At 39.7% G+C, this 18966-nt stretch overlaps 1 protein-coding gene and 1 long non-coding RNA gene across 3 annotated transcripts in view; one reads left to right on the top strand and one right to left on the bottom strand.

The window, feature by feature from the left end:
* TAFA1 (TAFA chemokine like family member 1) overlaps positions 1-18966 on the bottom strand; it is a 766369-nt gene that overhangs the window by 481386 nt on the left and 266017 nt on the right. The window contains exons 1-2 of one of the 2 annotated variants that reach the window (XM_082412442.1): positions 12488-12588; positions 12292-12365 (exon numbers count right to left, since the gene is read on the bottom strand). In XM_082412442.1, coding sequence (XP_082268568.1) covers positions 12292-12294 — 3 coding nt within the window. In that variant the 5' untranslated portion in view covers positions 12295-12365; positions 12488-12588. Of the gene's footprint in view, positions 1-12291; positions 16184-18966 lie in introns of those variants that run through there. The other variant, XM_082412441.1, reaches the window with a different exon arrangement.
* The window catches only part of LOC309637557, a 54528-nt gene that overhangs the window by 6615 nt on the left and 28947 nt on the right, over positions 1-18966 (top strand). The gene's annotated exons all lie outside the window — the stretch shown is intronic.

The following is an 18966-nucleotide window of genomic DNA, read 5'->3' as shown; positions in this document are numbered from 1 at the left end:
GAGAAGCACAGAGAGAGATAAAGAGAGAGAGAGAGAAATGCAGAGGCTCTCCAGAGGCTTGGAAGAAAAGAACTGAGAACAGAAATGTCCAAAGGGGATTTCCTGGTGGAAAACTGTATCCTGTGGAATAGGACTCCACCCTGCGTCCCTTCAAATGATTACAAAAGCTTCAAAGTACAAAAAACTCATGTATACTACACGTTACTAAGTTAACTGGGAAACCCACTGAAGGGGTAAAATCCTGGATCCAGGCCCAAAGTACCACCAGAAAATCCCTCATTCCCCTGATGACCACACTTTTCATTTCTCGGCATTAGAAATAAAAGCCATCCTTACTTTAGTTTAAGAACAATCCACTTAATAATTTGGCTAATTTGAATTCACAAATGTGCAGGGAAAACAAATTTGAGACATGCAAGATTTTATGTCTATGCATATTTCTAAATTGAAAAACAACTAAAGGAATTTAAATAAATTACATCTGGGCTGAGAAAGATGCCAAGTTTTGGTCCAATGCAAATGAAAGTGGTTTAGATGTATGCCATTTAAAACAGTTCTAAGTATTTCTTGAAATAACGCATTTTGGTTGTGATTTCACAATGCTGATGTTTTTTCTTGTTCCATTTCAATGGCTGATGGAAATGAAGGCGGGGATGAGAGGATCATTGCCATTATCTCTAATCTATATGCCTTCTGTAGCTTTGAAGCCTAATTTCTCTTTTCTGTAGTCACTGGGGCTGCCTATCAGTTGGCTGACAATGTCTATTTTCAGTCCCTGATCATGAGAAGACAATATACCTTTTCCCTTGGCTAAGTAATAATGTTACCCTATCTTTCTCCCATAACCCAATTGCATAAATCTTTTGTGTTGCATCACTCTTTTTCTGGAACTCACTTAAAACTTTCCTGTCTACCCTGGTGTCCTAGTATGTGCCCCATACCAGATACACAGCAACACCCCTAGCTTGTCAGTCTTACTTTGGGGCCTAAATAAAGTTTATATACTTGTCTTATTTACTACTCTATTCTGTACCTGGCATTTTTTCAAAATACATTTAAGCTAAGATGAGGAAAAGGATAATGAAGAGAAAGCAGGTGAAGTACAACAACAGAATGGCAGTTTAAATAATATATAATATTGATGGTGATTGATGATCATATAATAATGATGATGACGATACTACTGTATTAGTACCCATTTTTTGGCAGGGGAGACTCTTTCTATGTGCCAAGCCCTGGTTCAGCGTTCATATGCTGTGTCTCATTTAATTCTCACAAAAATGCTAATAGGTCTGTATTACAGTGATCTTTATTTTATGGATGAAAATACAAATTTCAGAGAAGTCAAGTGATTGAACTAATGCCACACCTCTAGTAAGGTTGAAAAACTTTGATGCAAACTCACATTTGATTTTCAGAGCCTAAGCTCTAAGCAACCAAATTCTAGGCAAGCAATATTGGCAAGAAGTAAAAAATTTCACATGATAAAGATAAAAGACCAAGTAAGCAAAGTAAGATGAGCCTAATGTGAAGTTTGAACGTGAAATGCAAAGCATCAGTGGTACAAAAGAAGCACTATTTTGACTCTAAGCTTCCTAGCAGTAGAAGTGAAGAAGAGAAAAATTATTTCTTAAAAATTTACAGCATCCATAAGGTAAAAAACCAAACAAAAGCACACAAACCAAAAAAAGCCAAACAACTGCTCCAGGAGGAATAAAAATTAATGGTAACAGAGAAATGAGCAGAGGCTGAATCATTTTCTATAAAACTGGTGATTCTCAGTTCTGTAATTTGGATCTGGATACATAATGCAGAATTTTCCGTAACTGTAAGAAAAGGGAAATGGAAGGCAAGATTTCTCTTAGGCTGGAAGAAAAGATAACCTTTGTGTCGGAGTTTCATTTTCCACCTCCAGCAGCCTATCTCTACAATCACTTTATCAATTATAATTCCTCATTGCTTATCTTGTCTGTCTTCCAGGCAGCAGAGAAAGAAAGAATAAGGTCATGTCTTTTGTTCTTCCACATCTCATCTCCTTATTCTGCTTTTAGAACAGAAAGAAAGTTGAAACCACAAACAGCTTCACCTCCACTGCACTAATCAAAGTAATAAATGAACTGTCCTTTTAGAGACCAAGTGGTCTCTTCCTTACGAGAATATGAACATATTTTATAAGCACGTAAAGGTCATGAAAATGACTGCTTTGATGATAATAAAGAAAATAACATGATTTCTCTGGTTTATAAAACTCTCAGATTCATAGCCGGATTCATAATCGCTATCCCCCATAACTACTCTGATCTAAGAAATGGCCCTTCACCCTCTCAATGGTTCAGCCAGAAATGAAGACGGCCATCTCCCTCTCCATGAACTCCCTCTTTCAACGTCACTTGCTATCAATTTGACTTCCAGTCTATGTCTTAAATCTCTCTATTCTCTCCCTCTCCATTCAAACATCTTCACCCAAGTTACCACCATCTTTCACCTGAACTATGGTAATACTTTCCTAACTAGTCCACTTGCCTTCAAATTCGTACATCCCACCCATCTCTTCCCCACTCTGCAGCCGGAGGGAATGTGTTTGAGGTGCGTGTTGATCATGCCACTCTTGTTATTTGAAAATCTTTCAATGGTTTTTCATTGAGCTTAAAATAAAGCCCAAGTTCATGACCATGGTTGACAGGGCTCTGCATGAGTTGGCCCCTCTCTACTTCTCTAGCCTCATCTTTTACAAACACTCTCACTCTCGGCTCCTACTATACTCCTCTCTTGGATCCTTGAGTAGGATAGGGAAACTTTCCCCCAGTTGTCTTCTGGAATGCTCCAAACCAGATCAACTCGTTGTGGTTATGCTCTCATAGCCCTCAGGATAGCATCTCTATAGGTTAACGACCATTGTAAATAACTATTTCTGGAATTATTTATGATATCTGGTTTACCTCTTTACCAGAATCACCATGAGAGAAGGAAAACTGGCACCTTGCTCAGTACCATATCTTCAGAATCGAGCCTAGATATACTACCTGACATATAGTAGGCACTCAAATGTTGGCATCATCAATAAATAATAATCAATGAATCAAAAATAAAATATAAGGCCACTATCAAGATGGCATGCACAGCAAACTTTTTCTAGAAATAAGTAGATTTTGTACCCTCCCCAGTAGCCTTTATTCATTCATTTTGGTAGCACACACGTATGAAGTGGCGATACATATTAAGGATGACTCCCTTGTTCTGTGTGAGTCTATTGTTATGGCACTAAGTAAAGGAAATTGGCCCATATATTGTTTAAACCCTTAGCTACCTGCCACTAAATCTGTGTTGGATTCTTCTTTTTTTTTTTTTTTGCTAGAAGACAAAAATGAAACTGTCCTGAATTTTCAGCCCTGGTTCTTAGTATTTGATATCCAAATATGATCTGATGGTAGAACTCACAGTTGATCCCTGGAGAATAAAGAAAAGTCTACAAATGTTAAAAATAAAAAGAAAGCACTTAGAATTTCATTATACTGAACCTAGAAGAAATCCCCCCAAAAGCCTCCTAGTCCAGCCTCTCTGTTCTAGAGGAAATAAAAAGACCTAAGAACGGGAAGAGGCTTACCTGAGGGAATACACTGACTTCACTTGTGTGGGTCACGTTAGAATATGTCTCCTCATCTGATGTTCTCTCTCTTTCTCTCCCTCTCACAGCACTATCCAGTAGAACTTCCTGCAATACTAGAAATGTTCTGTATCTGTGCTGGCCAAGATGGTAGCCACTATCCACGTGTGGCTATCAAGCACTTGAAATGTGGCTAGTGCAACCAAGGAAATGAATTTTTTAATTTTTAATTTTATTTCATTTTAACTAATTTAAACTTAAATAGCCTCATATGGCTAGCGGATACTTTACTGAACAACACAGCTCTAAAATATACCAGCTAGGTTATGGAAAATAAACCCTGTGACATCAAATAATTTTCAGTAAGCTAGAAGAAAAATTTGAATCACCTGACAGTAACCTTCCAAAACTAGGATATCATAGAAGAAGGTAGAATGGGCTTGGTTACAAGTAATAGAAAAAAAATAAACAAACGAAAACAATGCAAACTGCAGTAAATAATAAAGAGGATGTATGGCTTCTTGCAGGTAGACAGTTCACAGGTGGGGCTCACCTCCAGGTGGGTTTGACCCAGTAACTCCACTAAACTATCAAGGATCTAGCTCATTTTCAACTCTCTCTCTGCCCTTCAAGGTGTCATTCTAAGGCAGGCTCCCCACCATGGATGAAACCTAGCTGCCAACAGCTGTCTGGGCTATGAGCTTCTTCATCCATACAATGGCAACAGAAAGGATTGTTTCAAGAAGCTCTCTCAGATGAACAAGAGTCTTTCTTAGCTTCCCCCAGCAAACCATTTCTCACGGCTCCTTAGCTTGACTTGGGTCACTTGCCCCTCCTTGAGCCAGTTACCTTGGCCAGGGGGACAAGGTCACATTGTTGGACTTTGAGCTGCACCATAAGCCCCAGACCCAAATCAAGAGAGAAATCAGCTTCCTCCAAAAGAGATGAATGGAGTGAGGGAGGTTTGATACTTAAATGAAAATTAAGACAATAATGAGGAAGAAAGGATGAATATTAAAGACAATCACAGTGTGGACAAAAGTAATGTTTTCATATGTCCTTTTAGGACTAAAGTACTTTGCCATTTTTATAACTTTTTTCTACTTATAAAGTAATATATTAGTATTTTTGAAAGGTAGTAAACTTAAGATCTAAATAGAAAATTTTTAAACTCATCTAGAATCTGTCACATGAAAGTCACCAGTATTAGCATTTAAGTGCACATTCTCCTTTCACTTTCTAAAAATGCCTGGTTGGTTTTGTTGCATATATATATATATATATATATATATATATATATATATATATATACACACACACACACACACACACACACATAGGTTTTATAATCTGCTTTTTTTTCTCTGAAAATATCACATTTTCCAATGTCAATAACTATTCCTCTAATGGTGACCTTAATCTATATAACCAACCTAAAGTACTTTTCTTTTTCTAAACATTCCTCATCCCCCTGTTGCTTGTAAATTGTGGTTAATCTTACTTTTGTGGCAGGAAACTTCCTTCTACGCAAGACAGAGAATTAACAACAAGGATATTTTTCTTTTCTCTATAGGATCCTATATGACGCCAATGGTTAACTACAACAGAAAAACATAAATCCCCTTTGCCTGCTGTGGGTTTAAATCCTATGAAATTTTCTTGACACTCTAGGTTTGTACTTGATCTGCCTTCAAGTAAATTTCTCTTCTGGTCTTTGTCTTATTATTAATGTGGCTGATTACCTATTCTCGTTTATCTGGTTTGAATTTTAATTGTGGGAAAGAGATAATTTCCAGAAAAAGAAAAAAAACTGAAAAATAGAAATACGTATCTTTTAATCCATATCTCCTTGGGCCTCCCTCCTTTGATTTCTTTATGTTTTGACTTGGTCAGTGAGGCAGTATAATAGAAGGGCTAAGAGAATGGGCTCTGCAGTCAGACAGCTTGGGTCCTTCTTTCAGCAATACCACTTACTAACTGCCCAGTCCTAGTTAAGTAATTTTCCCTGAGTTGCCTCACCGATTCAAAGGATTATCATTAAGATGCATATCAGAATGTCTGGCATATTACAAATCTCTATAAACTTTTAAAATTAAATTTGATATCTAGGCTCTAACTAAGATTTAGCTCTAAGTTTTAAGATGTTTTCTTATGCCTTTGCAACCTCAACTTTTTAAATTTGAGACATTCTTGCTCCCCTTCCATCTCCACTTACCTTTCCTATTCTCCTTCCTTCTCCCAAATCGACCTACTTTTCTAGATTTGGTTCTGGTGCACTGTTCTCCATGGAGTTTTTCTTGGCCTCCCAAGTCTAGGGTGGACACCCCTCCCCTCCACCTCGATAAGATTCGGTGCCAACCACATGTGCTACAGCATCTACTGCTCGGTACCAGATTTGTCTGTTTTCTTTTCTTTTCTCTTCACTTCACTAGACTAACTTTCATTTCCAAATCCCCAGATAAAGCATAGTGCCTTTCAGGCCTTCAAACATAATGCCTTCTTGACTCAAAGCTTTTGCACAATTTGTTCCCTCTTTCTGGAACATTCTTCCATTTATTCTTTTCCCAGATGGCTCTTTTTTTATCCCTCTGGCCTGAGAGAGACTTTCCCTGACCCTATCATTCCCTTTTTGAAAACATGCAATGGTTTTCCAATGCACAGAATATAATGTGGTTTAAAAACCACAGACCAGGGCTTCCCTGGTGGAGCAGTGGTTAAGAATCTGCCTGCCAATGCAGGGGACACGGGTTTGAGCCCTGGTCCAGGCAGATCCCACGTGCCACGGAGCAACTAAGCTTGTGTGCCACAACTACAGAGCCTACGCTCTAGAGCCTGCAAGCCACAACAGTTGAAGCCTGCGCACCTAGAGCCCGTGCTCCTCAACAAGAGAAGCCACCGCAATGAGAAGCCCATGCACCGCAACGAAGAGTAGCCCCCGCTTGTCACAACTAGAGAAAGCCCGCGCGCAGCAACGAAGATCCAATGCAGCTAAAAATAAATTAATTAATTAATAAAAAAAAATTTTTTAAGTAAATAAAAACCACAGACCACAAGACCTAACACAACCAATGTCTGCCCATATTTTCAATCTAAATATCATTCCATTCCTCCCTACCTACTCCTACATTCACCATGCTCCAGTCACTCTGATCTTCTCTCAGTAATACATTCAGGTATCCATTCATTCAGCAAGCATTCATGCCACAAACCAAGTACAGAGAACACAACTCAAGAACTGGTTCACAAGATAATCATTGCACCATCTCACATACTCCAAATACTATCTAGATTCAGGGCCTTTGTACAGGCTCTAAACTCCTGTTTTATTCATCACTGTTCACTCTCCATCTGACAATGTACCTGGCACATAGTAGGTGCTCAATCAGTATTTATAGACTAGATGAATAAATGAACGTGTCAGTGAATGAATAAACACAGCCATTTCTCATTTATTCATGTTTTAGGTGTTTTATGAATTTGCAGCAGTATTCTAAGCAAGCGGTTGGCAGTGGGCTGAGCAGGGAGGAGGCTGGGAAGAATTTCAGATGATGTGTCTGTACACGTATGGGTGTCTGTGTGGGAATCTGAGTCTGAGAACGCCTAAATGTGCATCTCCATCCACATCCCAGTGCCAGAGAGAAAGGCTTTTTGCATGGCTTGTTTTTTCTCATCCACCCTTTTGTCCCTTTCTCCTATTACACCATATTGAAAGTAGGCTTTTCCCACTCTTAGTTTCCACCCTCACGTTCATACTGTAATGATGAGCATGTGGTATCTCTGAGAGTCCCAGCTCAGAGAGGAGAATACAGCAGTTGCTAGTTTAGAGTAGAGGAAAAGAGAATTATAAAAAGGAGTTCAAGGGAAACGCTGGACATGATTGAAGCAGGTAGGACAAAGTACTTGAGCACACCCAATACACACCCAAGTATTTAGGGAATACTTAGATTCCCTAAACCAGAGGTCCTCAGTCTTGACTGAGTTACAATAACTTGGGGAGATTTTAAAACTCTAAATGCCCCGGACCCTACCTCAGATCACTCAAAACAGGATCTCTGGCGGTGGAACTCAGGCAACAGTGTTTCTCAAAGCTCCCTGAGTGGTTCCAATGTGCAGCCAAGTTTGAAAACCACTGACTAAAACAAAAACTTACTGCAGTAAGTCTCTGGTCACTGTGGCAACCCCACAAATACCTGCGATCTCTTGTTAATTAGTTGCCAACTAAGAGGCACGTTCTCTGTGTTTAAGAGATTGAAGGTTAGCCCAGTGTATGCATCTTTATTGAAAGCTTACTATGTGCTTGATATGATAATATTTACCACATAAGAACTCTATTTCATTAATTTGGGGTTTTTTCCTACCTCATATTTAACTGCATAGATGATGTGAACCTTAGGTGTTCCAAGCAATGGTTAGTAAACATCATGATTGTTCCATTTACATACATCCCCTCTCCCTGATTTTCTATCGTTTAGCCACAACCCCCCGTACTGAGCTAACTGCTGGTTCTAGGAGGCTCTCCTGTGGCTCAGGGTAGCCCCATCCCCTGGCCATAATCAGGGATAAGCACAAAACTCAGTTTGTGCCAATAATATGCAAGGACAGGTTTCCAGAGATCTCTTGGAAAGACACTTTTTAATTCATCCAAGACAGCTTTAGGAAGTGATTTTTTTTTTTTTTTCTTTTCTTCCAGACCTAAACAAGGAAGCAGGTCATTGACTAAGAGTCATTAACAAGCATTTGGAGATTCTGAAGAGGCACCAACCCTAACACGAGACTGATACCATGAAAAGTAGAGTGAACAAGTGTGGAAAAATGTCCTTTGATGAATCAAACAAGTGCTAAAGTCCACTCAGTGTTAGACTTGCCCTGTAATAGTTTAAGGCAGTTTGAGCGTGGCTTTCTGTTACTTGCAACCAAAAGCATCCGAATTAATGGAGCATTAAGAGACAGCCTACAACAACGGAAATATAAAACTAAAAATATCCCAAAGATTGTTTAACCAAAACTTTCATTTTAAAAATGAGAAGATTAAGACCCAAACAGCTGAAATGACTCATGCAAGGTAGCACAATCTACCTGGCCTTAATGTTACATAGAATTGGGCCTAGATTTCAGGTGTCCTCATTTCCAGCCCATTGTTCGTTCTACTGAAGAATAAAGTCTTCATTGAAAACATTCACTTTAATTTTCAAATGTTGCTAAATTAGCTGTGATGACCCTAATTTTTAAAATGTCATTAAATCTCCTTGGAAGGAACTCTCTAGAAATACATATTCCCAGCCCTCTCTCAAAAGACATACTCAAAGCCTATACAGACCATTTGCTTTTCAAATGCAGACGTCATGAAAGAATATGCAAAACTGTTGAAAATATATATCACACAAGCCACCCCAACCAAAAAAAAATTTTTAAGTTCTATCCAGCTAGGCTGCTTCAGTAAATGATGTTGCTGAATATATAAAATACTTGAATCTAAATTTAAAAATGCTCCCCCACCCCTTGATTAACCAGATTGTCCCCTCCCCTATATATAGGAACGCTATGTGCCTGAGCCCACTTACCATCTGTCACCACATTTTCCAAACTTCTCTTCCACCCCCTCCTCTTACACAATCTTATCACATAAAAATATTAGATTTCAGGGATTTGTATAATTTCATTAAATTTTCTGAGCCAAGTAAAAATAGACGAAGTACTGGTATCTCAAACTGACTCAGATTTTGAGTGTCCAACACATATCCATGGTAGCCAGTAATGCCCTTTAGGCAGAACTCATGTGCCCAAGAATAACAAGAATAAGTCTTTTCCCTTATTATGGCATTTCATATTAGGAATTTTCAGGTGTTCCCCATATGGCCGAGAAGGATTTGGATAGCTTCCAGAGAGTCCTGACTCATATACCATCATATTGCTTTGTTTATTACCTTTCATAAAGATTTGTGAGTTTTCTCAGATCATTAGAAAAATACTTAGAAGCCAATTGGGGATTATGCATGTTGCTGTTTCCCCTTCGCAGTTTGGGAAATGATTTTTAATCATCTGAATACAGGGCACCTCTACTCACCCAAGTGCTTAAGGTAGAAGCTTAAGAGTCTTCTTTTGTTGCTCGCTTTCCTGCTTCTCACATACAATCTATCCAAAATCTCAGCCAATGCTTTTGTTTCCAGACCCCACAGGAGGTCTCTGAGGAATGACCAGTGAGATTGGCTATAAAATAATAAGTCCACTACACAAAGAAGAATTGTTAGGGATGGCCCTCTGAACTAGGTTCTTTCCTGCTTCTCTGCATAGGTAGGAGAAATGAGGCTTATAATGAGCATCCTATTATTTCTACCAAACATCCCTCTTTCTCCCATCCCTAACCCAGGTGGTCCCAAAGGGTACATCAACCACAGTGTCTCAAGTATTCTGTGATCACAGAGGTAGTCACATGACTCAGGCCTGATCAATCAGGAATTCCCATGTCCTGCCAGCAGAAATTGGTCCAAGGGTGGTATATTATCCAAGAAGAACACTGGGAGAAAGGGATTTGCTCCCTTTATAACATAGACTTGGGGCTACTGGTGACCGTTTCTATCTGCCATTAGAAAAATTCTGCCTGTGGCAGCAGAAAGCACAGTCACACCCAGAAAAGAAAGAGACAAACTAAAACTGAAAGACAGAAAAGGAGAAAGAGGGGATAAGAAGAGAGTCTAAATCAGGGGTCAGCAAACTATGTTCTGCCTCCTGTTTTTGTAAATTAAGTTTACTGGAACACAAATACACCCATTTGTTAATGTACTGTCTATAAATGCTTCTATGCTACCATGGTAGCGTTTAGTTGGAATAGATACCAAACCTAACTGAGAATGCCTGAATTAGGACATATGAAGTATCTTGTCCTTTTCAAAGATCTTGTAATTTATTGAAGGGCCAGAAATGTAAATACGTATTTATAGCATATAAGATAAAGGGAAAAAACAAAATATGGAATAAAAAGAACACACAACACCTAACAAAGAAACAATGGTAACAAAGACGATAATTAGGCTACTGATGAAGGCATCTACCATTTACTGATTGCATATTATGTTGATGCTTTACATATTAGATATTAGATATTTTCACTCATCCTCCAAACAATCTTGCAAAGTAAATGTGTCAGTTAGGATAGGACAAGACTTGCTGCAATAACAAATGACCCCAATATCTCTTGCTACATATCCATGGTGGATCAGTAGAAGGCTCTGCTTACTGTTAACAGCCAAGACCTCAGGATAATGGAGGTTCCTTCTCAACACACGCTTCCATATTTGCTTCACTGAGGGAAGGGACCATAGCAAATCACACGCTGCCTCTAAAAAACTTCTATGCACAACTGAAACACAGAACTTCCACTCAGATTGCATTAGCAAAAACAAGTCATATAACCATGCGTAAATTGAAAAGTACTATCATGTGCTCAGAAAAAGAGCTGGAAATATTTAGAGAATACCAGGAACGTTTACCTAAATAAATACTGGGTAAAAACCTTTCCAGTGAGGAAATACAAGAGAAGTTAGGAGACTTCGTCAAAGACAGAGTTAATAAGTAGTAGTGTTTGAATTGAACCCAAGTCAGTATGATGCTAAATTCCAAGCTCTTTTATGTTGTACCATGTCAATGTTCTTTCTCATCACCTTTGTGTTGGAAAATAGTAGAGATTACTGATGAAAGGAATAGTAGGTTTACATGATTGAGGACCAAGAAAGAGATGTAAAATGTTTAGACTTGATGAGCTTGCAAAAAGCAAATCCTTTAAACTTTTTGATAAAGACATTTACATTATGTAAGCAGTATTTAAGAAAGATATAGTTCAACCAGAGAATTTGACCTGGGGTGGGATGATTACGGGGAGGAGAGGGCAGTATGGAAACAGGAATGAGATAATACAATAAAAAAGAAGGGAGTGAAATAGAAAGAGAGAAGGAGAGGTTGAGGGAAAGAGAATTAATAGCTGCAAGGGAGATTTTGGGCTGAGACCATCCCTGTTCTTGGGTACTTTAAGTATAATTCTTTCCTAAAAGGTTCAGGTTCAAATATATATGAGACAGAGTTACTATTTCTTTTAGACGCTTGTCAAGTGTGAAAGAGGAGGAAAAATCTGTTTGTGAAGGGAGTTTACAGTATACTTAAAGTTTATTTTAAAAATAAATAGGACTCGATAGATAGGGCAATAAACAACAGGCCCCACCAGGAACCTGCCAGGAGCACTAACAGGAAGCATCTGTAGGCTGCCAAGAGCCAGAAATAAGAATGAACAGTTCTTATCGTCAGAGAGTCACAGGAACATTCACAAACAAAAAGGATATTTGGGGTGCAGCATCTCTAAGCCAAGTTACCCTCTGTCATGAACGCACTCACAGTTTATATAGAATACACCCACACAGGTAAAGCCACATCTGAATCAGATGTTGCTCGTTCCCTTTGCTGTGAGTTCCAGGTTTTGTTTTAGCCTACAATTGTGACACAGCATACAAAAATATGTAGAGACCTTTAGAGAAATTTAATACCACAGGAACATAAAACTTTGCGTGACCTCAATAATTAAGAAGTATGTATGACCGGAAAAGAGTCTATGTGCTCCCCCAAAAGGTTTATTATTGATACTTTAATATTTATATTTATTAAATTCACAGAGGTCTGATTAATTATGGATATGTGCTTACCATGTGCTGAGCATGATCACAGGAGCTGAGGATACAGGCGTGAAGAGAAACAACCTTTACTTTCCTGGAATCTCCTATTTTAGCGAAGGAGGAAAATGAGAAAAATAAGTAAGGTGATTAAAGATTGGACTAAGTGATATAAAGCTATGAAAATAATAATGTAATAGAAAACCAAGGGACAAGGAGTGGGACCCACCTGAGGCAGTGTCCAGGTGGCCCTTTGGAGTGGTGGGCTTTGAGCTAGGACTTGAAAGGTAATAAGCGAACCATGTGATGACAAAGCATAGTATATGTTTGGTCCTGTTTCAATTAACAAAGATTTTTTTCTGGAGACAAAAATATAATAGAGCTGGGTTATAAAGCTCATTGGATGAGGAATCAAGATAACTGAGTCTCTTTTCTGCCACTTAATAGCTGTATGCCCTTAAGCTAGTCACATAAACTTTATGAGTCTGATTTCTTCATCTGTGAAATGTGTGGGTTGAGCCCAAGGATCTCTAAGGTCTCTTCTGGCACGAAAAGTTTATACTAATCCTCCCTGTCCCTACGGCATGTGTGTGCGTAGAGCACATGCGCGCACGCACACGCGCACACACACACACACACACACGGAGGACATACGTAAGTCTCCTATTTTCTAACTGTTGTCTGGAATAAACTCTGGGCAAAATATGAAATGCTCATGCAATATAATTTCAACATAAGTGAAGACCACCATATCTATCCTTAGCATCTTCCCAAAACTCAACCTTTCTATAAAGGTCCCTGCAGACAAATGCGACTACCTTATCTTAGACGATATACCCACGCCCCTCTCTCAAACTACTGGTCTCTGGCCATAGCCTCTGATACTCCAAGTGTGCGTGACTCTTCTTCCACACTCTCCCCCCAACACAGCCCAATCCAATTTCATCTGATTGGACCAGAAGTGAACACCCAATTCAAGGAAGAATCAACCATAGGCTGACCAATGACCAGGGAAATAAAGGGAAAAGGTGAGTTCAGGCCAACCCATCCACTTCCAAGGAAGCTGGATTTGGGACTGTGAAACATTGGATGGGTTGATAGCAGGGCAAAAAATTAAGGACACATGAAAGACTGCCAAAGCATAATGATAACAAAGCATTCGAACGAAGTCTGTGGCCTCTGTGATTGTTGAGGCTCCCAGAGCTGTTTAGATCCAGATTCACCCCCCAGTTTCATTTCCCATGAGACCCTGGCTTTACAGTATTTCCTGTCCCCTATTTCTATGAACTTTCTGTGTCCTATGAACAATCCCCATTTCTACCAAACTAGCTTAGCTGGATTTCTTTCCGCCAAATTGCATTCACTAAAACAAAGGGTGGCTCATTCAATCAATAAGCTAAACTCCATGGAAATGTTCATGGTGACCTGATTTAGAAACAGGAGTAATAAATGAAAATGGGGGAAAGGCTCTGCTTTCATGAAATAGAGGTCAGATGGCCATGAGAGGCTGGCATAGGGAGAGGTGAATGGCACCTGAAGCAGAAAATGGATTCCAGAAAATATGCAGTTTGGGGGATGCTCCAAAATTGGTCTGGAAGGACCTCAAAGAGATGAGTAGGATGCGAAAATTTGACCTACAATTTTGCTAATGAGCAGTGCTTAACTCTGTAGGAAATAGCCCCAAAAGCTCTCAGATACGTTGGTCTTTCTCTCCACTCACCTTCCTCCCAGCACAATGCATAATATATAGTAAAAAAAAAAAAAAAACTAATACTTATTAGTGGAGGCATAAAATTCTTCTTTCAGGAAACACACAGGAAGATATTTTCTCCTAGTCTCTCCTCAAAGAACTTTGTACTTTCCCACCCCTGCATAACTCTTTAGAAGTTTTTCTTACTTCTATGGCTTATGCGCCTCAAATTAGGGATCACAGGGAGACAAATCAAGCCCGTCGTTTTTAAGAAGATGGTATGGAGTGATCGTCCAATAGTCACTTCCAACTGCCATCTGTGACAAGTCTGTAAAACATTTCGTTTGCATAATATATGGGAACTCTATTAAAATACAGCACACTGTTAAAGGAAGTGGGAATATTCTAAGTCAAATTATGTCTCCTCATAAAACCATCCCCCTAGCACTGGCAACAAAGCAGAGTTCTCCTGTATTGCTTTAAATAAGAAAACCTACTGCTCAAGGAATTACTGAGTAGATGCTAAACCTAGTTTAATCCAACGCTGCCGACATGTTGTGAAGTTATAACAAGAAGAAGGCTGAGCAAAGGTCATTTAGCAGAAAGATGCCTGTTTGGATTGAACATCTCCTTCCTCTAGAGCAAGCAAGGACAGAACAGCAATCAGTTTATAAAAGCAGGCACTGGGTGCCATCCATAATGTAGACCTATATATCTGACCTAAAAAGGCCAAAGCTCGTGTTTCCAGAATAGAATAATGTATATCAAATGCCTCACCTGGAAGAAAAGATCTTTATGTTTAGTCAGAAGTGGGCCAGCAAACTAATATCTTGACAGCATGCTGGAGATTCTAGCAAAGGAAGACGGCGGCTTCTTGGGTTTTTCTTTTTCCCTGCCTCTGCCTCTAAAACACCGATGACATCCTTGCTCTAAAAAAGGACATTTTGTTCGTCCAGGTGCAGAATTTTAAAAAACATGCTATTATTCTCACAACTTCAAGCCTGCTTTTGGCTACAGATGTAGTTTTTCAAAAGCATCAGGTTCTCAAAGACCATGGTTGTTAATTAATGACCATTTACATCAGCCCAACAGCCTAGCCATATTTCAGTGATCAGTTGGGGAAAATCTGAAGGAGAAACAGGACAGGAGAGCATGGAAGAGAGTTTCTTACCTTCAGTGTTTTAATCAGAGCAGTCTAATAAAGTTATTTGTATTATCAACAACTTCAACTTCACTGTCAAAGTATTTCTATTGAAATGCAAGCCCAGGAAATAACCTTAGGAGGCATTTTTAATAGTTTGGTTCCAACTCTGTACAGGGTGCCCAACCAGAGGATGGAAAAGCTTATAAATGGTTTTCCTTCCCAAATAGCCTGAATGCCAGCCAGGCCCAGGTCATACTTCTCTCAAGACAGATGGTGAAAGTGCAGTTTACTGTTCAGTTTTCATTCACTGCTGTCTTTTGTAAGACAGCCTCTAAAGAGAGAGGCTAAAGCCATTCTGCCTAATTTTAGCAATACCAGGATGAAACCTTGTGTTTTCATACTATGGGTCACTTCCCTGTAGTGTTTTATGAAACTTGCCTTGAATTTGTCACCCTAAATTCATACCTGGTCAAATTTAGATACTCTCCTAAAACAGAAGTACAAGAGAAGCTTGTAATTTTCTGGGTCATTTCTGACACAATCGTCCACCTCTTGATTTGGGCAGGTGTTTCACATTTGCAGATCTCTGGCTCATCTTGTTTTCACGGCTCCATCTCTTTTATCCCATGATGTCACTAAAGAGAAGCAAAGATCCAACAAATTCTTAAATCTGCCACATCTGGATTTGTGTTTTCCTTGAATAAGATTAGTGAGTGCTGACTTGGACCAACCACTGAGCTACATGCTTATACTCTTTAGCTGTGTCCATCTCACGACATGGAAAGATTAATGCCATTTTATAGATAAGAAAATGGAGCCTCAGATAGGTTAGGTACCTTTTCCCAAAGTTATATGGCTCATACCTGGCTGAGCAGAAATGCAAACTTGGGTGTAAGCTTATAGCCCCACATGCTAACCCACCTCACTGATCAGCTCCTTCTTTAATTCCATTACCCAGGGGCGTGCTTAAGCACTGAGTCTAGAAACAAGGCCTGATCAACAGCAGCCTTACCTTTGACAGTCCAATCCAGGCTTCTGTTTTGGCGAATTCCCACCTGGCCACTAAAAGCCGGTATTATTTTGTGCCTGGACTGGAAGAAAGGAAATTGATTTTCTTTGGGGTGAATACAAAGACACCTCAGGCAGGTCTTGTCCCATGAAAAAGCCGGCTGTGGTGCACCCATGCACTTACTTATATTTAATCCCCTCATATAGCGCAAGTTTCATAAGTTCAGAGACCTAGTCTTATATCCCAAGTTTGGAGCCCAGAATGTGGCACTTAGATATCCAAGTATTTGTTCAATGAATGAATGAATTACTGAATGAGTAAGTGAGTGAACAGAGACTTCAAGATCCAGGCACAAGAGACCCCAGTGTAGGAGCCTTTCACTCCGTGTCCTGCTTTCACCAACTGTACTGCTGATATCAGCCCATTCCCGGGTTCCTGGTTTCTGCATTATTAACCCAATACGATCCCCAGCTCCAGCGCTTCCCTTGCGTCTCTCTCCCTGATAGAAAACCCGGTCCACCTACAAGCTTACCATTAGTTTTAGAATGAACTTAAAGTTTCTCAGGGGGGGTACTTTCATACTACCCTCTGCATACCCTAGCCTCCAGGGAATGAAAAAAAAAGAGAGATTGTTTTTATGGTAATCAGACTTCTTAACAATGAAATGGTCTTGTTAATGGTCTACCATTTTCATTCATTCAGAATAGGTTTATTGAGCTCCTACTGTGTGCCAGGTAGTTGTAAGAGCTGAGGGTATTGTGAGGATGAAAACAAAGAGGACGAGCGCCTTTGCCATTATGGAACTTAATTTCCAGAGAAGGGAGCCACTCAGTAAACTAAGAGTAAAACATAGGATGTTTTAGGAGGTGATAAACAGAAAAAAGAAAAACAAAGAACAGAAGTGGGATAGGAACTGCTGACAGTGGAATGCAACATTAAGTAGGGTGGGCGTTAAGCATTTAATTGTATTCCTCCTCCAAAGAGCTACATTCAAGTCCTAACCACCAGTACCTCAGAATGTGACCTTATTTAGAAATAGAATATATGCAGACGTAATTAGCTGAAAAGAAGTCATAGTGGAGTTGGGTGGGCTCTTAGTCCAATATGACTATTGTCCTTTGATTGGAAAATAGTGTAAAGACAAACAGGGAGCGCACCATGTGACTACAGAGGCAGAGATTGGAGTAATGCAATCATAAGCCAAGGAACACGAGGACTTCGGACTATCACCAGAAGCTAGGAAAAGGCAAAGAGGGATTCTACCCAGAGTCTCAGAGGGCATGTGGCCCTGCTGACACCTTAACTTGGCCTTATAGCCTCCAGAACCCTGGGAGAGAAAATAAATATCTGTTGTTTTAAGTCATCTAGTTTAGTACTTTGTAACGGGAGCACTGGGAAACTAATATAGTGGGCAGGGAGGCCTCAACTGTGAGGATGGCATCTGATAAAAGACCTGAAGTTGGTGCAGGAGCCACCCACATGGCTATCTGGGGGGAGAGCGAACAGCAAGTACAAAGCCTCTGAAGTAGGAGTGGACCTAGCATGTTTGTGTGGTTGCAAGGAGGCCAGAGTGGTTGGGGTCGGCTTAGGAGACGGAGAGTATTCAAGTCCAAATGTAATAAGATCTAAAGACCATGGAGTCTAGTGCTCAAACGTTAGCTGAGCGTCATAATTACCTGGCTGACTTGTTAAAACACAGATTGCTGGGCCCACCCCTGGATCCCTAGAGTTTCAGTAGATCTGGGGTAGGGTCTGAGAATGTGCACGTCTGACAAGTTCCTGATGCAGATATTGTTGGTCCAGGGGCCCCTTTTTGAGAACCCTTATTGTAGGACATCATAACAACTTAGATCCTTGCTCTGTGTGAGCTAAAAGCTATTCGAGGGTTAGAACAGAGGAGTGACACGGGAGGACTTCTGTTTTAGCAGGATGCTGTGCCTGTTGGGTGGGGAATAGACTCTAAGGGGGGGACCGGTGGAAGCAGAGAGGCCAGTTGTAAAATAATTGGAATAAAAAGTACATAATGTGAAGCACCTGTTTAAAAGGAGTTATGAACCAGTATGTGTTATGTGTGACCCGGGGTGTTTTTTGGATGGGGGAGGAGCATTTGGGTTAGTTCAGAGAAAACTAATATATAAATAAGAGATTTGAGTTACCCTGGCCTTGAAAGCCTGGCATTCTTGGAGAACAGCACTTATTTAATAGGAGCTATATGACGTCTGTGTGTCACCAGCTTCCTCTCCACTCATGTCCATGCACAGCCAGTTTAGCAACCAAACATGTGTCACATCTGGAAATTCTTAATAGGCCCTGTAGGTCATGGCTGGAGGTTTTTTTTTTTTTTTTTGCTTTTGAAAGAGTAAAGGGTCCCTTTACTCGATCCTAACACCAACTCAGAATTCTTTGAATTTTAAGAATTTTTGTTTGAGTAGCTAATGAGGACTTCGGTGTGCATGTCTGTTAAAGCTCTCACATCACTCCCAGAGTGACCTTTACGAAGGTCCTAAAATAGATTAGAATACCTATTATCTTTTTATATAAAGCTGAAATCTTACAGTGGAAGAAATTTCCAATGTAGAGAATGAAACGAAATACTAGGGTTAATGATGACCAAAAAAAGTAATATTTAGAAGAGAATCATACATCCAACCTCTTTAAAGCATTTGATTTCTATTAACACTTTCTCTTTCCACTTTCTGTGTGCTCTCACCTTCCTGTGGATCTATCATCTTAATGATACACTCACAACAGCTACACAGACGGCTTCAAAACATAATGGTTTTATTTCTTGGCTGTTTGAAAGGTTCTGAATTTTGTAATTTGTATTTTATAAATACCTTGACTTTTAAAAAAAAGGTAAATTTT

The sequence above is a fragment of the Balaenoptera physalus genome, assembly GCF_965194825.1.
Source record: "Balaenoptera physalus genome assembly, chromosome: 11".
Lineage (NCBI taxonomy): Eukaryota > Metazoa > Chordata > Mammalia > Artiodactyla > Balaenopteridae > Balaenoptera > Balaenoptera physalus.
Note: the sequence above shows the minus strand (reverse complement) of the source record. Positions and strands in the feature narration are given on the sequence as shown.